General features: G+C 31.4%; 1 protein-coding gene across 1 annotated transcript in view; it reads left to right on the top strand.

Annotated features, from left to right (window-relative positions):
- The window catches only part of USP9X (ubiquitin specific peptidase 9 X-linked), a 249944-nt gene that overhangs the window by 157505 nt on the left and 73668 nt on the right, over positions 1-18771 (top strand). Inside the window, 6 exon segments of the mRNA XM_074300818.1 lie at positions 7807-8149; positions 9211-9306; positions 11176-11387; positions 16215-16455; positions 16682-16831; positions 17784-17904. Of these exon segments, the coding sequence (XP_074156919.1) occupies positions 7807-8149; positions 9211-9306; positions 11176-11387; positions 16215-16455; positions 16682-16831; positions 17784-17904 (1163 nt within the window).

Below are 18771 nucleotides of genomic sequence, written 5' to 3'. Positions count from 1 at the left end.
CAAATAATGTAATAAGTATAACAACATAATGCAAAAATATCTCTTCTGCATACTATTCTGCCTAGTTCATTCAGTCTATCAAAAAACATTTCTTTTATGCCAGGTACTGTTCACAGCTGGGAATATAAAGAAAAACCTAGAAATGGTTCCCAATCTCAAGCAAATTATTATAATGGAGAACATATGTGCATAAATAGGTAGATAACAAGATACTTACCTAATAGGTTGAAAATAGTTTTAAAGGGAGACATTAACTACTGGGACAAATGCCCTGTAGATGGTAGCACTTAAGTCTTAATTTTAAAAAATCAATGATTCTCAGAAGGAAATGTCAAGATATGAAAGCATTTCAGACATGTGGAACAGTTAATACAAAGAATGAACATGGGAAATCAGAAATTATATATGAGGAAACAAGAAGGAAATCAAAATGGTTGAAAGTCATGTGAAAGAAAATTGGTTAATTAGGAAAACAGTTTAAAAAAAATTTTTTTTTTATTACAGCTTTTTATTTATAAGATATATGCATGGGTAATTTTTTAGCACTGACAATTGCAATACCTTTTGTTCCAATTTTTTCCCTTCTCCCCCCATCCCTCCCCCAGATGGCAGGTAGACCAATACATGTCAAATATATTAAAGTATATGTTAAATACAATATATGTATACATATCCATACAGTTATTTTGCTGTACAAGAAGAATCGGATTTTGAAATAATTTTCAATTAACTTGTGAAGGAAATCAAAAATGCAGATGGACAAAAATAGAGGGATTGGGAATGCTGTATAGTGGTTCACACTCATTTCCCAGAGTTCTTCTGCTGGGTGTATCTGGTTCTACTCATTGTTGAACAAATGGAGCTGATTTGGTTCATCTCATTGTTGAAGAGAGCCACGTCCATCAGAATTGATCATCATATAGTATTGTTGTTGAAGTATATAATGATCTCCTGGTCCTCCTTCTCCTCTGCCCCTTCTCCCTTAAGTTAAAAACAGTAAGCAAATACCCTTTATAAAAAACTAGATTTCTTCAGCTTTATCCTAGAACTTCTGACTTCAGCCCCTGGAAAGAGAGTATATTGGAAGCCCTTTAACTTAAAGCTTAGATATAATTCTTTCAGGAGATAAAATCTCTGATTCTGAAAATAGTTTCATCTTATCTTGCAGCAGACTCCAGATACCAACCATTTAATGATTAATTCAACTTGCAATTCAAGTAACAGATAAAAGGAAAGGGACTCTTTTGCTTGGCTTTCTTGCCTCTTGTTAATTAGCTAATTTTATTATTACTTTTCCTGAAAAAATATTTATTTTTAACATAATCTGTTTTATTGTAAGCATCTTGAGGGCAGAGACCTATGTTTTACCTAATTTTGTAATTTACCAAGGGACCTGCCCCAATACCAGTTCCTCATAGTATTGATTCTCAGAAATGTCAGCATCTATTGGGGAAATTTATAATCTCTTAATTGGATTATGACCACAAAGAAGAGACTATATTATCCCTTGATTTTGGGTTTTTTTTGATGATTAGTAAGTAGCTAAAAGTAGAAAACCTGTCTGGTTCATATTAGTAAACAGCTTTTCATTAAAACCTATAACATGTATTATCTTGTGTAGTGCTCACAACCCAGTAAAGGAGTGAGACCAAATAGTGTTGTGTTCTATTTTATAGAGAATAAAGATCATAGAGCTTAAGGGATTTGTCCCAGGTCTTGTGCTTCACCCTATGTCTACCCATCATCTACTCTCCTACAGTTGCCTGAATTCCACAAGAAAGAAATGATGTTAACTTATTCTAATTAGACCCTAACTATATAGTGGGTAACCATCTCCAAGGCTAAAATGTTTTTGGAGACTATATATATGGAGACTAATTTCCTTCCCAACCCCTTCTCCCCAAACCTTCCTTTCTCCTTCCCATCTCCATGTCACCTTTCCATCCCTATCCCACTTTACCTATGCTTGTTGTAATTTAAAGCTGATAATTTTGTACATTAGTGCTATGGAAATTTCTTCATTCCTGTCATTCACAAATGTTTGTTTTTATTTTTTTTTTCATTTCTGTATATATATATTTCTTTTACAATGCATTTTGCTGTATTTTTATCTTTACATCATAAACATTTACAGATTATTTTTGCGAGAGATCTCTTGTAACAAAACAAAAAAAGGTTAAGTTCAAGTAGACATAGTAGTCATAATATTTTACATCTGTAACATGGCCCTTCTTTTAAAAAAATTAACAAAAAAGAAAATTTCTTTTGAACATATATTCATGGTCAGACAAACCAAATTTCTCCTACAATAGCATACATGAAACAATATTTGTTTCATCCTGTGTCCCAACTTCTTTGCAATGGAGAATATATTTTGTCATAATAGATTTATCCAAAATCATCAATAGTTATTGAATTGGTTGTAGGTATCAGCTTTCATAAGTGTTTCTATTTACACTATTGTATAAATTGTTTTGATTCTGCTCATTTTCATTTTTCTGAATTTATTGAAGTCATGATTATTTAGTGTTATTATATTGATAACAAATTTTTTGTTTCTGTCCACTTAGCTCCATATTAGTTCATAAGTCATTCCATGTCTTTTTAAATTTCTCTATTGCATCTTAAAAGATTCATATCACAGTCTTATGCCAAAACTTATCCAACCATTCCTCAACTGATAATTCTTTGTTTCCAGTTTTTTGTTTTTTTGTTTTTTTGTTTTTTTTACCACCATTAAAAAGCTGTAATAAGTATTTTTGTACTCTTTTTTCATCTCTTGGATGTAGACTTGCCAGTGGTGTAAATGCTTTAGATATTTTCACTTTTTTTTTTTAACTAAATCTTACTTTCCATATAATAATTTCTCATAATGCATGAATATTTTTAGAAAATATATACTTGGTAGAATGAAGGCTAATTTTATTGGCTATGATATTTGTATTTGATGTTAATAACTATTTGTATTTAGAGGATAGCCATCCAGAATTCTTATTGGTAGGATGAGGATTTGAAACTCCCCTCTAATTCAGAACATGTGAATACAGTCATAATTCAGGAATGCTTTTAGGAAAAGACTTAGGTTCAGAGTAGGCTCTGCTCTTATAATTGAACTCATGTTGCTTTTCTGGAATTAGGTTTTCACATGAATAAAATAAGTATATACAGGATGGGGTGAAAAAATTTTTCAGCCCAAGATAATTTAGATCTGTGGGAAAGGTTTATTGAGCTTAGGTAAGACTGGCGTGTATTATAGAATGGGCCTTACCCAACAAATCAGTAGTACTTGGTGCAACTGAATTAAGTGGCAGAGGAAGCTGCCTTCTGAGGTCTCAGCCCACAAATGATAAAGGGAATTGGACAATTGGTCAGAAAGAGATTATAGAGGTCTTTTTGCTGGCACTGGCAGCAAGGCTTTGATGTATTATCCTTACTTAGTTCCCAGATCACAGTTCTAGATGGTAGGCAAATCCTACCACCAGGCAAAGAGGAACATTAACATACCAGCCAAAGCTAGTGGCCACAGGGGAGCTGGGACTCGTCACAGTACCAGAGCAGAAAAGAGTACTTGTAGTCACTCATAGACCAGATCTCTATAAGCCAGAAGAATAATAAACACACCTATTCTCAAATCATATTTGTAAAAATTAAAAGTTTACAAACTTCCAGAATTGACTTTGAAAACAGAAAACAAAAATTCTGAAGTACCCCCTTCACCCTGGGAGCAGAGCCCAACTTTTATATAAAGCTAAATATCAAGCAATAGACAGAAAATGAGCAAAGGAAGATTATGACCATAGAAAGTTACTGTTGTGATAGATCAAAATACAAACTCGGAAGAAAACGATAAAGTCAAAACTGCTGTATACAAAGTCTCAGAGAAGAATGTGAATTGGTTTTACCCTTAAAAAGAATTCCTCAGAAAGAATTTTTAAAATCAAGTCAGAGAGCCACAGGATAAATTGGGAGAATAAGTAATGATGACAAAATCATGGGGGAGGGAGGAGAAAAGGGTCAACAGTTTGGTAAGGGAGGAACAAAAACTTAAGAAAATAATACCTTAAAAAATAGAATGGGCAAAATGCTAAAAGAGGTACAGAAATCTACTGAAGAGTAGAACTCCTTAAAAAGTAGTATTGGCTAAATAGAAAAGGAAGCACACATGCCCCAAAGGAAATTCTTTAAATTAAAATTAAAATTCTTTAAAAATTGAAATTAGACAAGTGAAAGCAAGTATCTTATTGAAAAAATAACTGACCTAGAAAACAACTCAAGGGGAGATCATTTAAAAATTAATTTTCTACCTGAAAACTATGATCAAAAAAGAGCCTTAAGTTGTATTTTAAGAAATAATCAAACTACTTTGATATCTTAGGTCCAGAGAATAAACTAGAAATTAAAATAATCTACCAATCACCTCCTCAAAGAGATCCCCAAATGAAAATTCCCAGGATATTATAGTCAAATTTCAGGATTCCTCTCTTAAAGAGAAAGTATTACTAGCAGCTCAAAAGAAGTAATTCATATATGGAGCCACAGGTAGACTTTTAGTTTTTACATTAAAGGAGCAAAGGGATTGTAATATGATATTCCAGATGGGAAAGAAGGTAATGTTTACAACCAAGCATAATTCTAATAATCCTGAGCATAATCCTACAAAGGAGAAAAATAGTTTTTCAGTGAAGCAAGACTTTCAAGCATTCCTGATGAAAAGACATAGAGCTAATAATAGAAAATATGACTTTCAAATATGTTACTCAAAGAGAAACATAAAAAGGTAGAAGACATCTGGAAATCATTTGGAATTGAGTTGCATTCCTACATGGGAAGATGATACTTTAAATTCTTAAGAATCTTATGGTTATTAGGGCAGTTTGGAGTAGACACGGACAACATGAGTGTAAGCCAATTGTATTGAGAGGATCCTCTTAAAAAAATAAAATAAAATAAAATTTCTGCCCAACAAAGAAGGATGCATTGGATGAAAAGGAAGAGAAAGGTAAATTAAGGCAAAAAATTTCACATAAAAGAGAATGAAAGAGTTTTCACAGTAGAATAGAAGATGGGGGAGGTGGACAGGAGCCTTTGAAGCTTATTCTCATTAGAATTGGCTCAAAATGGGATTTACATATGTGTTCTCATAATTAGGAATAGAAATCTGCCCCTTACATGAAAGTAAGAGGGGATAAGGATGGTAGGGAGGGAGGGAGATTAAAGGAGGGCAGAAGCAAAACTTGAGGATGGACAGGGTGAAATTAAGAGAGTAAAATAAACGGGAAAAATAGTAATCATAACTGAAAAAATGTTTATAGCAAGTTATCTATAAAGCCTGATTTCTCAAATATATAGAGAACTGAATCAAATTTATTTAAAAAAAAAAAGCCATTCTCCATTTGATAAATGGTCAAAGGACATGAACAGGCAGTTTTCATTAAAATTACTTAAAACTATAGTCGTGAAAAATGACTTAATCAGTTTTGGAGTAATGCAACTTAAAATAACTTTAAAGTATCACTCATCACCTGTGAGATTGACTAATGGGAAAAAAGGAAAATTACAAATGTTGGAGGGTATGTGGAGAAATTGAAAGACTAATATGTACTGTTGTGGGCTTTGTGAACTGATACTCAATCATTTGGTAGAACAATTTGGAACTATATGTTGAGGGTTATAAAAATGCATATTCTTTGACTCGGCTATACCACTGCTAGATATGTATCCCAAAAAGATTAAAAAAAAAAAAAAAAAGGTCTTTGAATGGTTGCAATGAATTGGATATCAATTGGGCAATGCAATGGCTGACAAAGTTATGGTATATGATTGTGATGAAATATTATGTTTTTAATTTTTATTATTTTGTTATTATAATGATGAGAAACATACTCCTGGGCAAACCTGGACAGACTTACATGGACGAATAATGCAAAGTGAATTGAGTGACTTGGCTATTTTCAGCAGTATAATGATTGAAGACAATTTAAAGGACTTGATAATGAAAAATGTTATCAACCTCCAGAGAAAGACCTAATGGAGTGTGAATACTTAACTTTTTTTAGCTTTTTTATTCATGTTTGTTTTTAGTTTTTCTTTCATAATATGAAAATATTTTAACATGACTACATATGTATATAGATATATAGATATATACACATATCTCTCTCTGTATATATATATATATATATATATATCTGTATATATATATATATATATATATATATATATATATATATATGTGAAATTATGTAAAATTACTAGCCTTCTCAATGAAGTAGGAGGTGGGAAATGGAATTTGAAACTCAAAAAATTTTTAAGTCAGTGTTAAAAATTGTTGTTACAACTGTTTGGACATATATACATATTTTGCATTTAATTTATACTTTATAACATTTAACATGTATTGGTCAACCTGCTATGGGGGGGGGGGGATAATTGAACAAAAAGTTTGGCAATTGTCAATTCTGTAAAATTACCCATGCATATATCTGGTAAATAAAAACTATAATTAAAAAAAATTGTTATGTGCAATTGGGGAAAAAATAAAATATTAGATACGACTAGAAATAAATAGCGGATGATCATGACCAAAAGAAAAAATTAGTCTTGAACATTATTATTGTTGTTATTGTTATTATATAGTCTTTCTGGGTTTAAAATTCTGTGATTTCTTTTTTTTTTTTTTTTTTTTTTTTTTTTTTTTTTAATACAGTGATTAAGTGGGGAAAAACCACCCTTGTTTCATGTAGTTTATATTGCAGGTTTGGAACAGAGAACTTTCCCTGGGGCCTTAGACAAACAGAACCTTTGCCTTTTGGTTTGTGTAAAGAATAAGCTTTATTATATTTAACCAGCTTTCTTTTGTGGTTTTCAGTTCTTTGAGTGTTGAAATTATAATTAGAAAATGGGCAAAGGAATGGTGAAAGGGAGTGCTTAAGAAGAAGAGAGAGTTTACAGCAGAGTTCTCCATCACAATGATATCTTGATTCATTATTGTCTTTATTGAGATGACAAATCTGTTATGATATTTAGTTCTTAAAAAAAGGTTAGATTATGTACATTCAGTGTACTTTGTATATAGTAGGCCTGGATTTGACAGCTCTTTATTAAACATTCCTGCTTTATATAAGGTAACATGCATGTTTTTATCTAAGCTTTTAATTATTTAGAAAATTCTCTTAGTGGGATATCTCAAGTCTTTTTTTGGTTCTATATGAAACAAGACCTTTTTCATTAAAAGTGTAAAAAACAAAAAGAAGGAAAATATTTTCATTGCTGAGTTTCATATTCTTGAATACTTTTAAAGAAGAGCGCACATAAAATATAGGCCTTGAATATCGTACAGGTATTCAGTAAATGTTAACTGAATTGAAAAAAAAAATTCTGTCTGAACAGAAGGAATAGTAAAATTTGTTTTAATCTATTTCAATTAATCTGTTTTAATTACATTTGAAATGTGATTATGATTGATGTGTAATAGATAATGAACAACTAAATGGTATAGTGGATAGAGTGCTGATATTGAAGTTAGATCCACAGACATATGTAATGACTGTGTTATCCTGGGTAACTCATGTTTTAGTTTTCTCACTTGTGAAATTGGGGTGATTAAAGCACCTGCCTCATAGATGGATCCAATGAGCTTCAATTTGTAAAGTTCTTATTACTATTCCTAACACACACACACACACACACACACATTAGGTGCTATGTAATTGTCTAACACCCTCTATTTCTATTTAATGCTGTTTTTAGTCTAAGGGCATTGTGATGTATGACATATTAATGCCTAATTTCTTGTCTCTTTTCAAGATTTTTATTGAAGGATGGTCAACTATGGCTATGTGCTCCTCAGGCAAAACAAATTTGGAAATGTTTAGCTGAAAATGCAGTTTACCTTTGTGATCGTGAAGCCTGTTTTAAGTGGTATTCCAAATTGATGGGAGATGAACCAGACCTGGATCCTGACATTAATAAAGACTTCTTTGAAAATAATGTGCTTCAGCTCGATCCTTCCCTATTAACAGAAAATGGAATGAAATGTTTTGAGCGTTTCTTCAAAGCTGTGAACTGTCGAGAAGGGAAATTAGTAGCAAAAAGGCGAGCCTATATGATGGATGATTTGGAGTTAATTGGTCTAGATTACCTTTGGAGGGTAAGTATAGAGTTGTAAGTGAATATAGGATTTATAACATTTTTTCATCTGTCATAATTGCTATATAGCTAAGAAAATAAAATGTTGACAGATATTTATGATTAAATTTGTGCCTAAGCTGAGGAGTTATTTTCTTATTTCATTGTTCTTTGCTATATAGTAATCTTTGGACATGAAGTTATTTATTTATTTTTTGTCCCTCCAGATTTGCTGTCTATTATCATAACTTGACAGAAATACCAAAGTTGTTTTCCATTGTTAAGAGTTCTCCATTATTACCCATATGCTTTCTTAGATTGAAATACTTGTCCCATGTCCAGTCAGGTTTGGAATGGCCATCTTAGTAAGTGTTTTGAAGTATTTAATGCTATATCCAGTTTAATGTCAACCATTCTGTATTCTTTATGAAGAAAGTTTTTTCAGATTTTATAAAATTTTATAAAATCAGATTTTTATAATTTTTTCAAGTACTGAAAGTCTAATTTTTAAATTAGAAACTAAGTTACTGTTTGATAAAATATAGATGATCCCCTCAAAATTCTAAGTTCTATATAGTTCTTTTCAAACTTACATATATGGTTTATTATTTACTCTTCCTTGATTTAAAGTTCATTTGGAATAGTACCTGAACTGAAAATTGACTACTAAGATGTTGGTAATCATGGAAATCATGAAGAGTATAGATGAATGCACCTTTTTTTTCATAATGTAGTTTAAACTGTGTCTTTTCTACACTTAAATATGGCTCAAATGATTCTCATTTTACTATTTGACTAAACATGTTATTTAAATTCAAGCAATGTCTAACCTGCTTGTCAGAGATATTGTAGGTGTAATATTGATTATATCTTTTTAAAATTTTTTTCAGACTTGTATTTTCTAAGATTTTATGCTTCTATGAATTTTAATTCTCCCTAAATTTGGTATTGCCTTAAAATCAACTTGCCTTTGATCATCAAATTCTCTATATGAAAATACCACAAGAATCATACATATTTCTAAGATTTGATCAAAATATATGTTTTGAATGTATTAACACATACATATATTTATGACTCCAGGTTGTGATTCAGGGAAATGATGACATTGCCAGCAGAGCAATTGACCTCCTTAAGGAGATCTATACTAACCTCGGACCAAGGTTGCAAGTGAATCAGGTAAGAGTATTTAGGAAATAAATACTGATATTGGACAAGTTTGTCAAAACTTGCAATTCAGCTTTTTAAAAGCTTTTTTGCTCTTTAATTCTTTATGAAGTATAATTGGAGGTACCATATATAGTGGATAGAGAGCCATTTAAATATTATCTTTGATATATATATTACCTATGTGACTTTAGCAAATCATTTATCTACTTAAGGCTCTCAGCCAGTGATGTCAAATTAAAATAGAAGTAGGTATGTATTGACTTAGAAAACTACAAATGAATATTATCTGTATTGTATTGTATTTTTATTTATTAAATTTTTCCCAATTTTTAATCTGGTGAGGAGTATTTGCCACAAATTTGACACCTGCTTTTTCTACAAATTTGAAAACTAGGTAGAACATTCTCTATAGAAATGCAGTAATAGGTCTAATCTTTTTTATGTAAATTATTCCTGGTGTTTAATAAAGAGGTCTATGTTATCTGTCAAGTTAGTGGTCTGTGGAAATCAAATAAGTAGTATTATATAAATTAAGGTAGATTCAATGCATCTTGCTGCTATGTTACAAAATTGGATATATAAAATTTTTAAAATTATACTTCTATTTTGATTGTTTACAGTGTTTCTAAATAAAACAAATTATTTTTGTTCTTTCATACTTTGTTCTTCACTGTATGATAAAAAAATACTGGTATGATAGTCAATATGCATATGCCTTAAACAGTTATAATAACATTCCTCACTTTTTATACCTTGAAGTTACATAAATCCATTTAAGTCTTGGATTTGGTGCCGTTTTTTGTTGGCTATAAATATCAACCTTTAAAAAACAAAAATATATTAAATGACTAAGGAAAAAAAGGGCTGTGTTTAGATCTTAGCTTCTTAAACTGGGGTTAATGTGGAGATCACAAAATTATGATTTGTTTGTTTGTAAGTGTTTGATCTATTTACTTTTTTAATATGCATTATATACCTGGGATCACATAAACATTTCTCTGGCTTGCAAATAGAAAAAGTTTAAGAAACTTTGGTCTATATTACAAAACTTCTCAGTTTATCTGAAGTTTCACCAGAAATGTTTTTGTTTCAGCTCTTGTTGACTTATTTTTAATTTAATAGATTATTTTCCTGATTGATGGAACATACTGATCATGTTTTAATCTTGGATAAGTAAATTTTCCATAATGCATGAAAGTCATTAGTTGCCAGTTTTAGTTTTCTAGATATAAAAGATTATAGTAGAGATTACATGAAATGGTAATAATCATTAATCTGTACTTGCCCCTCATACACCTATCCTAAAAGCTTTTTAAAATAAATTTTTGGCGTTTGTTTTTCTGTTAGCTACTTCTAACAAAAATGAAATATTGTTTAAAAAAGGAATTATGTGCCATTCAATTTCTATTTAGTAAGACATATAGGAAGTAGGACTAGGAATTTTGAGATTTGGTTCTTAACCCTGGTTTGCAGGCAATTCATTCTGTGACTTTTAAGAAATCCATTTAGGCAAATAGGTGGTAGAGTTAATAGAGTATTGGACTTGAAGTCAAGAAGAGAGTTCAAATTTTGTGTGAGCCTGGGCTAAGCTAATCACTTAACCTCAGTAAGACTAACCTTATTAGATTATTGTGAGGGTCAAATGGGAAAATATATGTCAAACACACATTTTGTAACCTTAAAACGTCATATTAATGCTAGCTCTTCCACCCACCCCACCCTAAGTTCAATTTTCCATATTGATAGAATTAGGGGTATTTAATCAGCTGACTTTTGAAGTACATTCTAATTCTGGCATTCCACAACTTTAAATAAATATATTTTTAAAAATTTCAAGTCAGCAGTTTTAACCAGGCTGATTTGGGCATTTTTCTTTAGGTAGCAATCCATGAAGACTTCATTCAATCCTGCTTTGATCGTTTGAAAGCCTCCTATGATACATTATGTGTTTTGGATGGTGACAAAGACAGTATTAATTGTGCAAGACAGGAAGCAATACGAATGGTGCGAGTGTTGACTGTTTTAAGGGAATACATAAATGAATGTGACAGTGATTATCATGAAGAAAGGACAATTCTACCTATGTCAAGGTTTGTGAGAACATGTGAACTATTAAAATTTTGTAATGATTATTCCTTTTAAAATTTTTCATTAGCTATCTTCAAAAACTTAACCAGAAAAAGGTTAAATAGTATAGTCTTTTATTTTTTCCTTTTTCTCTCCAAATATTTTTGATAAAAGAATTCCTATTTCTTGTAGCCTAGTTAAGAGAAAATTTCATCTTGAATTTTTAAGATTTTTCTAATTAGAATAACTAGAATATATTAAAACTTTTTTTGTTGTTGTTGTTTCTTTCCTTGACACTTTTTTTGGGAGGGGAGGGGGGGAGGAGAAGGGAAGAAGACCTAATTTTTGTAATTTTTGTCTTAATTTCTATCAGAATGAATTCCATTCCCACCCCCGGCAATTTTTTTTTCTTTTATCAAATAGTGAATTCTTATTTCAGAAGCTTAACTGTTTCCATTTATCAAACACAGGTTTACTATAATACATTTACTCCTGTGCATTGTGTGTCTACTCTGTTCTACTGATCCACCTTTCTGTTTCTTAGCCAGTACCAGATAGTTTTCACAATTACTGTTTTATTATATAAAGATCCAATACTGCTGTTTCCTCTCATTACATTTTTACTTAGTTCCTTTAATATTCTTGACCCCTTCTTCCAGATGAATTTTGTCATTTTGTTTTGTTTTGTTTTTTTAGCTCAACAAATTAAATTTTTTTTGTCAATTTAATTCAGATGGCGTCAAATAAGTAAATTGATTTAGGTAGAATTGTCATTTTTATTATATGCGCTTTCCCCACCCATGAACAATTAAAATATCTCCATTAAAAAAAATAATAATAGCGTTTCCTTTCCAAATCATGCAAAGAGTTTTCAATATTCACCCTTGCAAAACCTTGTGTTCCAGATTTTTTTCCCTACTCTCCCCCAGCTCCCTACCCTAGCTTGCAATCCAGTATAGGTTAAACATGTGTAATTCTTCTGTACATCTTTCCACATTAATCATGCTGCACAGAAAAATCTTGTCAAAAAGGGTGAAAAAATGTGAAAGTAAACAAAAACAACAAAAATGGCAAAAATACTATGTTTCATCCACATTCAGACTCCATAGTCCTATGGGTACAGATGTCTCTCACCATCACAAGTTTATTGGGATTGGCCCTCAATCTCCCTCCCCCCTTCATTGTTGAAAAGGGCCACTAACTACAGAATCATCGTATAATCTTCTTGCCATGTGAATGATCTCCTCTGCTCATTTCATTCAGTATCAGTTCATGTAAGTGTCTTCAGGCTTCTCTAAAATCATCCTGCTGATTGTTTCTTACAGAACAATAATATTCCTATACCATAACTTATTCAGCCATTCTCCAACTGATGGGCATCCACTCAGTTTCCAGTTTCTTACCACTACAAAAAGGGCTGCCACAAACATTTTTGCATCTGTGGATTCTTTTCCCCTTTTTATTATCTTTTTTGGCATACAGGCCCAGTAGAAACACTGATGGATCAAAGGGTATGCACACCCTTTGGGCATAGTTCCAGATTGCTCTCCAAAATGATTAGATCAGTTCACAACTCCACCAACAATGTATTAGTATTCCAATTTTCTCACACCTCCTTCAGCATTTATAATTATCTTTTCCTGTCATCTTCGCCAATCTGTGAAGTGATACCCAAAGTTGTCTTAATTTGCATTTCTCTGATCAGTAGTGATTTGGAGCACTTTTTCATATGACTAGAAATAGTTTTATTCATGTGAAAATTGTTCATATCCTTTGACCATTTTTCAACTGAGTAATGACTTTTATTCTTAAGAATTTGAGTCAGTTCTTTATATATTTTAGAAATGAGGCCTTTATCAGAACTTTTATGTGGAAAAAAAAATTTCCCAGTTTTATGCTTCCCTTCTAATCTTGGCTGCAATGGTTTTGTTTGTAGAAAAAGTTTTTAATTTAATATAATCAGAATTATCCACTTTGCATTTCATAATGTTCTCTTGTTCTTCTTTGGCCATAAATTCCTTCCTTCTTTACCTATTTGAGAAGTAATTTCTTCCATTGTTCTCCTAATTTGTATCACCCTTTATTTTTCAGTCATGAATCTATAACTACCTCATCTTGGTATAAGGTTTTAATGTTGATTAATGCTTAGTTCTTGCAAGTAGTAATTGTTCATTATGTTCATCTACTTTCTGGGTCATTTAGGCAGGTATATTTCCAGTTATTTTAATATTGCCTATGTTTATTTTGGTGTATTCGGGGGGAGAGTAACTGGGGTTAAGTGACTTGCCCAGGGTCACACAGCTAGGACGTGTTAAGTATTTGAGGCCACATTTGAACTCAGGTCCTTCTGACTCCAGGGTTGATGCTCTAACCACTATTCCATCTAGCTGACCCCCATGGTTATTTTTAATGGGGTATCTCTTATTATTTATTCTTGTTGGATATGGGGGGGTTGAGAGATAATGCTGATGATTTATATGGATTTATTTTATACCCTGCTACTTTGCTAAAATCATTGTTTCAGATAATTTTTAGTTGAGTTTCTAGGATTTTCCAAATATGTATCATACTGCCTGTGTAAAAAAAAAAAAAGATAACTCTTGTTAATCTTTCTGTTTCTTTTTCTTCTCACTGTCATTGCCAACATTTCTAATATAGTATTGAATAATATTGTTGATGATGGGCATCCTTGTTTTACTGATGATCTCACTGGGTTTCTAGCTTATTGTCATTACAGGTAATGCTTGCTGGTGGTCTTATCCTTTTTAAGGAAAAATCCTCATGTTTTCAAGTGTTTTTTATAGAAATGAGTGTTGTATTTTATCAAAAATCTTTTATCTGGTGTTATAATCATAAGATTTTGTTACTTTTGCTAAAGATATAATCAATTATGTTAATAGTTACCTTGTGTTAAACCATCCCTGCATTGCCAGTATAAATTTTACTTAGTCTATGACTTTCTTTCTTTGTTTTTATCTTTCATAGTTTAAGTATCAGCAACTTAGTTGTTTCATAAAAGGAGGTTGTTAGGACTCATTTTTGCCCATTATTTCAAATTATTTAATTTTTGGATCTTTATCAAATTCATTAAATCAAAGGATCTAATATTGATCTTAAAATGTTTGGTAGCATTTACTTGTAAATCCATCTTGTCCTGATAATCTATTTCTTTATTTGATAATCTGGTCAGTTTATATTTTTGTAAATATTCTCCCATTTCACTTATATTGTTAAATTTCTGGCAATATAATTTTTACATTTACTTTTATTCATCTCACCTTCTTGAATTCTTTAAACAAAATTGACTAGAACTTTAGTTTTCTTTGCTCTCTTTCATTGCACTTTTATACAAATTTCAACTGTCTACTGAATGTTTCTACATCTCTTGTCAGTATCTCAAACTTAGCATGTTTTAGACAGAGCTTATCTTTTCTTTAATAACTATTCTTTTCTCTCAATTTCCTTTTTTTCTATTTAGGGTTTCATCATTCTCTTGGTAACTTCAACTTAAATTTTATAAATTGCTTTGGAAGCAATTGGTGATGCAGTGGGTAGAGCACTGGACCTGGAGTCAGGAAGACTCATGTTCATATTTGGTCTGATGATATTTGTTCATATTTGGTCTCAGACATTTACTAGCTATGTTACCCTAGGCAAATCATTTAATCTCTCTGTGCCTCAATTTCCTCATCTATAAAATGGGATAAAAACATCACCAACCTCAGAGTTGGGATTCTTGTAAAGCACTTAACACATTGCCTGATAGTCAGAGCTTGATAATTGCTTATTTTCTTTCTTCCTTCCATTGCTCCCCATATCTTATCAGTTAGTACTTCAGGTCAATTTTGCTTTGGCAGTATTTCATATTTCTCTGCACTTTTGTTTTCTCATTACTATTACTATTCCCTAGTCTAGTTCTAAAATTTTCTTTCCAAGTAGTCTTGATTATTTCTAGATACTTCCTTCTGTACCCTAGTCTTTACTATAGTCATAGAATTCTATCTAATGTATAGTTTAGTTGATGTTAACTTGTTTTCAGTAGCCTTTGGTTTCCTATTTTCAACCAAAAAAAGATCCAGACTCTTTAATTTGGCATTGTACTCTAGAGTCTTAAAGCTTCTTAAATTGTGGGTCACAATGTGGGTTTTCATAATTGAACATAAATTATTATCAGTAAGTGTTTGATTTGTTTATCTATTTTATATATCTATATTCCTGGGGTCATGAGAGGAAAAAATTTAAGAATCCCAGCTCTAGCCAAAACTAATTTATACATTGTATCTTGAGTGTAGTTTGAGTTTTCTCTAAAGCAGGGGTTCTCAAACTACGGCCCTCGGGCCAGATGCTGGCAAGCTGAGGACGTTTATGGGTCCCACCCGATTAAGGCAAATGGGCTGAGGGGTAGAGACAGAGTGTGAGTTTTTGTTTTTACTATAATCCGGCCCTCCAACAGTCTGAGGGACAGTGAACTGGCCCCCTATTTAAAAAGTTTGAGGACCACTGCTCTAAAGATTAATATATTTCAAACCTGGTAGCATAAAGGTAAAATTATATCACTGAATGTTTATGGATGGGGTTTATGGAAGTGGTACATATCCATGTGCCAATGGAAAATAATTTTTTTTTTTTAATATAGTAGTGTCACATTTTGAGGGGGATATATATAGTATTGAAAATTTTATTTCCAATATCCTGAAAATATTTATTGTATTAAGATATTTCTATCCCATAATTAATCTTGAAATAGTAACAGATTTTTCAGATACAATTAGTCCTATAGCTAATTGAAAATGACAGTGGATAATCTGATGGAACATCTTTATGTGATTGTAAACTTGTTCTTTTTGCAGAGCTTTTCGTGGGAAACACATCACTTTGGTAGTTCGTTTTCCTAATCAAGGCCGGCAGGTAGAAGACTTGGACATCTGGTCTCATACAAATGACACAATTGGTTCAGTAAGGCGATGCATTCTCAATCGTATTAAAGCTAATAGTGCCCATACAAAAGTAGAGCTTTTTATTGGTGGTGAACTGGTGGATCCTGCAGATGATAGGAAGCTAATTGGACAACTAAACCTAAAAGATAAAACGGTAAGTATATTTAATTTTCAAATTTAGTAAGAAAAATTTGTTTTTGGTTTATTTTGGAAAAAAGGTTATTCATTTGAATGACTCCATTTTTGAACAGATAACTTGATTTCCAAAACCATGACTTTATCTTTTTACTTTATTATTTTTATAGATATAAGCAAATAAGGTCTATTTTCTTTTGGAAATATTTACCTTATCTTTATTTTAATATATAATACATTTCCAGCTAATTACAGCCAAACTTACACAGATAAGTTCCAATATGCCTTCAAGTCCTGATAGTTCTTCTGATTCATCAACTGGTTCTCCTGGTAACCATGGAAATCATTATAGTGATGGTCCCAATCCAGAAGTAGAAAGCTGTTTGCCTGGAGTGGTGAGTAAGATATAAACTAATGAGTACTGTCTTAAAAAGTACTGTCTTAAATTCTCTGCAGAATGTTCAGTATTAAGATAGAGCTTGCTTTTAATGATATTAGATTGTAATTGAGATAAGACATGAAATTAATAAATTAAAGAATTACACAGGTATTCTACTTATAGATTATGGATATGGTTTAACTTTTTAATTGGTTATCAATAACTTAGAATGTCTTATAAAAATGGTCTGTTTTAAGACCATCAAAAATAGTTTTAACCATAATTTAACTGTTACGATATATCTTTGTGTATATAAAGGTACACACTTTAAAAAATATTTGGGTGCTTATTTATTTCATGTCTTCAATTTACAAACATTGCCTTATAAATTAGAATTTATAATTTCATCAGTGTTCTCTTTCATTATGCTAAGAACTCTTCTTATCTCCTTGTAGCAATAAGAATTAAGGATTTCCCCATTCCCATTCCTACCTCCACCTCCTATGCCCCCTTCATTCATAGAACAATCAGTCCAAGCAAGAGGTGATCATTCATGCTGAGTTAGTTTTGTAAATCAGGCAATTTCTATAGTGAGAGATAATTAATAGTATAATCTAGTAATATATGGACATCAGAAGGCAGTACATGAACTGTGAAGGTAACAAGTACAATAGGGGGTATTAAGAAAATGAAAACATAATCCTTATAAGACTGTAAGGGAATAATTTTGAAAGACATCACTTTGGATAGGTGATTTTAGCTGAGTCTTGGAATTTAAAAAATGAAATGGGGTGAGAATTTCAGGGCAAAACTGGATAGGAATATGATAGAAGATTATAAACCATAATTTCTTGGATAATATATAATAGACTGAGACATTTTTTAAATATGTATTTGGTCCATTTGTTAAATAACTGCTTTGAATAAAATATCTAGGATACTAATGTTTATGTGTTATTTTATTTTAGATAATGTCAATGCATCCCAGATATATTTCTTTCCTTTGGCAAGTTGCAGACTTGGGTAGCAGTCTAAACATGCCACCCCTAAGAGATGGAGCTAGAGTACTTATGAAACTTATGCCACCAGGTGAGAAAATTTATAAATGACTTTTGGTTAAATAAAATATTCGTTTGAAGTATATTCCATATGTGTAGTGACACACAGGTGGCAAATGTGTTATGTATTAATGAAACTTCTCTTTGAGAGATTACAGCATTGTCTTGATCATCAAAGCTACTATTGAGATTTTCAGTCTTTATTCTCATTCATCTTTGTAGGATTTGGTACTGTCAATTGTTTCCTTCTCTTCCTTCTCTTTGCTCCTCCATCTCTGTCATCTTCACAGACCTTTTCAGTCTCTTCCAGATTTCTAAAATGTTTCTCAAAGATTTCTTCTTGGGTTCTTCCTTTTCTTTGTACAAGCATTTCCTTTCAACAATCACATGCTACTCCCAAATCCATATCTCTAGCTCTGATCTCTTTTCCCAGATATTGTTTCTCAACATCTCCAAAACTCATTGTAGTGTTTTTAGCAATAAATCTTCTCATATTTCAGATTTAACCCTTTTTGTCATTGGCAGTACCAGTCACACAATATTCCATTTTCAAAACACTTACACTGATTCTTCTATTTACTTCATTTTAATGACCAATCATTTACAGTGTCCTATCTGTTCTGCCCATGCAACATTTTTGTACCCATACCCTTGCCTAGCACTTACTTAAGTCTTTTTATATATTCTCAATAACCCTACCTTTTCAGTTTTACCTCGTAATAATAGTATTATTTTAGATTACTTAATATCTTACAATTATATATATTAATAACCTAGTTATTCAAGCATAATAAAAATATATTAATACCATTCCCCTCTATATGTATTATGCTTTAAGCTCAGTATTTATTTTATACCCCATATTTTCTAGTTTTTGTTATCTTATTTTTACTTTTCC

The sequence above is a fragment of the Sminthopsis crassicaudata genome, chromosome 3, assembly GCF_048593235.1.
Source record: "Sminthopsis crassicaudata isolate SCR6 chromosome 3, ASM4859323v1, whole genome shotgun sequence".
NCBI classification, from domain to species: domain Eukaryota; kingdom Metazoa; phylum Chordata; class Mammalia; order Dasyuromorphia; family Dasyuridae; genus Sminthopsis; species Sminthopsis crassicaudata.
This window is presented reverse-complemented; position numbering and strand designations above follow the sequence as displayed.